The sequence below is a fragment of the Apis dorsata genome, unplaced genomic scaffold (genome assembly GCF_000469605.1).
Source record: "Apis dorsata unplaced genomic scaffold, Apis dorsata 1.3 scaffold_206, whole genome shotgun sequence".
Classification (NCBI taxonomy): Eukaryota; Metazoa; Arthropoda; class Insecta; order Hymenoptera; family Apidae; genus Apis; species Apis dorsata.
Window position 1 is genome coordinate 73417 of NW_006263490.1, and position 2820 is coordinate 76236.

The following is a 2820-nucleotide window of genomic DNA, read 5'->3' on the forward strand; positions in this document are numbered from 1 at the left end:
GAACTGTTTTATAACAAATGTTTTATAAAAATCTTACGAACGATTAAAGAAACAAATGGAAATAATGATATTAGACATTGTTTCGTAGAATACCTTGGAATGGATGGGCAGGATAAGCGTGATACATTGGATAACCATGAATAGGCTTCTTGTGTCTGACTTTTCCATCTTCTGGTTCGGATCCGCTAGCGCAACTCGAGGAGTTGTAAACTTCCTCTTTGGTCAACCTCGTAAGGGCACTTTTCTTCGCTGGTTGCTGTTTCCTTTTTTTGTCACTGGATTGTTGCAGTTCGAACACCTTGGCATCGCCCAAGATCATTTGTAAGGCGATACGAGCGGACGCTGAATCCGTGAACTCGACCATGGCGCACTCCTCGCTCGATGCTAACTCTGGCCTCTTAGCGATTGCTTGACGCACCTGACAATTACAACGAAATTATCAATGCTCTCCCGATGCAAAGGTAAGTTTTTACGCGATTTTATTATTCATAATCATTGTCTCTCGTTTCAAACGTAAAAATTTCGTAGATATCGTGGAAAAGATAAAGATAAAGAGGTGCTACCTCGGCTGGTGCAGGATGGCCAGGTCGAAGTACTCTGATAAGAGCAATCTCTCCGCATGGCCTGAAGATTTCAGCGACAGATTCAACCGACAATTTCTCCACTGGAAGTCTCGCGGCTAGGATCGTTCTCGACGGTGTAGTTTGATCGAAAGGAGGCAAAGGATCGACTCTACGTAACTTGCTACCCTGCGGATTCACTTGAAGTTTCCTCGATTTCGCCAGAGCAGCACCTACGACTCTCCAATCTCTGCTTAAATGTTTCACCCTTTTAAAACTCGATATAAGCTTCAGTGACACGTATCCTTCTTTGTTCCTTTTCACGTGTTTCAGCAAGAAAGCGTCTTTCACGATATTCTCGTCGGAGAAATAGAACTCTACCTGGGCACAAATCTTCTCGGCCAATTCATCGGTCGGAGGAACGAAATCATCCGCTTGGGTACCTATACTTACTTCCGATATTTCTTCGCTCTTCGAATCTTTAAAGCTCACCTCTTCCAACGAATCTGCTCCAGAATCTGGATCACTATTCTTTCGTTGCAACAACGATGTATCTTTCATTTTCTTCTCATTGTCGGAACTTCCACTGTCTGATAGATCAGCCTCTTCTCCCTTCGAACCTCTTCGATCGAAGGAAAGGCTCACGTCACTGTCCACAGAGGAAATACTGTCCCTCGTGTCAGATTTTTTCATCGGTGGCGGAGAAAAGATCAAGTTCCCTACTTGATCTCTTGATTCCTGTTGTATATCCACCTCTTCCATCTTTGAATTCGTTTCGTTCCTTTCAAATATATATATATATATAAACAAATATCTTTCCAAATTAATCCATCAGAGAAACCGTATTGTCACTCGACAAATATTTTCTTTAATTCTCAATCCTCTCTTAATATATTCAATATATCTTCCCAATAATCAAACGAACATCACCTGTTCCATACAACAAAATCGAATTTGCTTGAAAATATTTAATCCTTTATAATATAACACTTGGAAATATAACGATTGAACCAAAGGCGATCGAATCAGATCAGAGAATCGAATTTTTTCATATCTCTTTCTCTCTCTCTCTCTCTTTCTCTCCCCCAAGAATAATTCGTTTGGCCGAACGATGATGGTTGATCTCTTCCTTCCTGTCACGTTTGCCGATACGAAATTGAATCTGCGAAGACAGGCCAGCAGATCTATTAAACGTAACGATGGCACGTCGACCGATTCTTGGAGAGGGAAAACGTGGAGGACGAATGTGGAGGTTCGAAAGAAGGAGGGGGCAATTATCGCGGTGTTAAAGGGACGAAAAAGGGGAAGGAGGAGAGGGAAAAAAAAAATAGAGCCGAAAGAGGTGATTTTCCCCGCTCTCGTTGGGAACGCGTGCGATTCTGTCTCGGAAGGGGAAGAAAGTGGGGAACTTGCGCGATTCGTGACAGTTCGGGGAAGAGTGGCCTTCCCGAAGGCGCGTCCACCTCTTTAAATACTTTCGCCCGCGGGTCGCGCATGCGTAAATAAACCTTCTCGTGACAAACCTACCCTGAGGTCGTGACCTTCCTAAATACCGGTCAAGAATGAGGTATCGGGGGGAAGATGGTAATCATTAGCCGAGATCTCGGGAAAGAAATGAAAATGTAAAAAGATAGGAGGGGTTTCCTTTTTTCATCTCGAACTCGTTTATCTTTTCTCCTTTTCCGCGATCAATTTTGAAATAATCATCGTGAATTGATCGACGATAGTTTTTTTTTTCTTTCTTTCTTTTTATTCTTTTACGCGGATGTTTACTTCGCATTTAAATAGGATTTTACACTATTCCCGGAGAAAAAGTAAAATATATGGCTCTTCATTCAAGGTTGTAATGTTTCGCATAGAAGAGAGAACGAGGAATGTATTTAAAAAAAAAAGAAAAAAGTTATTATCTTTTATTCAAGGCCTACAGTACTTGATACATAATGTAATACGTAAGAATTACGTCTAAGATTATATATATATATATAAAACTTGTTTAAATATATAATAAATATAGCTACTTTTCAACCATAAATTTAAAAAGAAAGAGAGAATGAAAAAAGAAGAAAGATATCAAAGGAAAAATCGTCTAAATATAATTAGACAAATTATAAAATTATATTTTCCTTAATTTACTCACCATGGTATTAGTATGCATTCCTTGATATTTTCCAAAAAAGTAAGTAAACGAGTAGCAAGGATTTTCATCCAAACTTATTACGAATCCGGTCAACTTTGTTACGAAAAAAAAAAAAAAAAAAAA

General features: G+C 39.5%; 1 protein-coding gene across 1 annotated transcript in view; it reads right to left on the reverse strand.

Annotated features, from left to right (window-relative positions):
- LOC102680475 (la-related protein 6) overlaps positions 1 to 1848 on the reverse strand; it is a 3345-nt gene extending 1497 nt beyond the window's left edge. Inside the window, exons 1-2 of the mRNA XM_006614951.2 lie at positions 564 to 1848; positions 94 to 418 (exon numbers count right to left, since the gene is read on the reverse strand). Of these exons, the coding sequence (XP_006615014.1) occupies positions 94 to 418; positions 564 to 1322 (1084 nt within the window). The 5' untranslated portion in view covers positions 1323 to 1848. The remainder of the gene's footprint in view (positions 1 to 93; positions 419 to 563) is intronic.
- Positions 1849 to 2820: the final 972 nt, after the last annotated feature.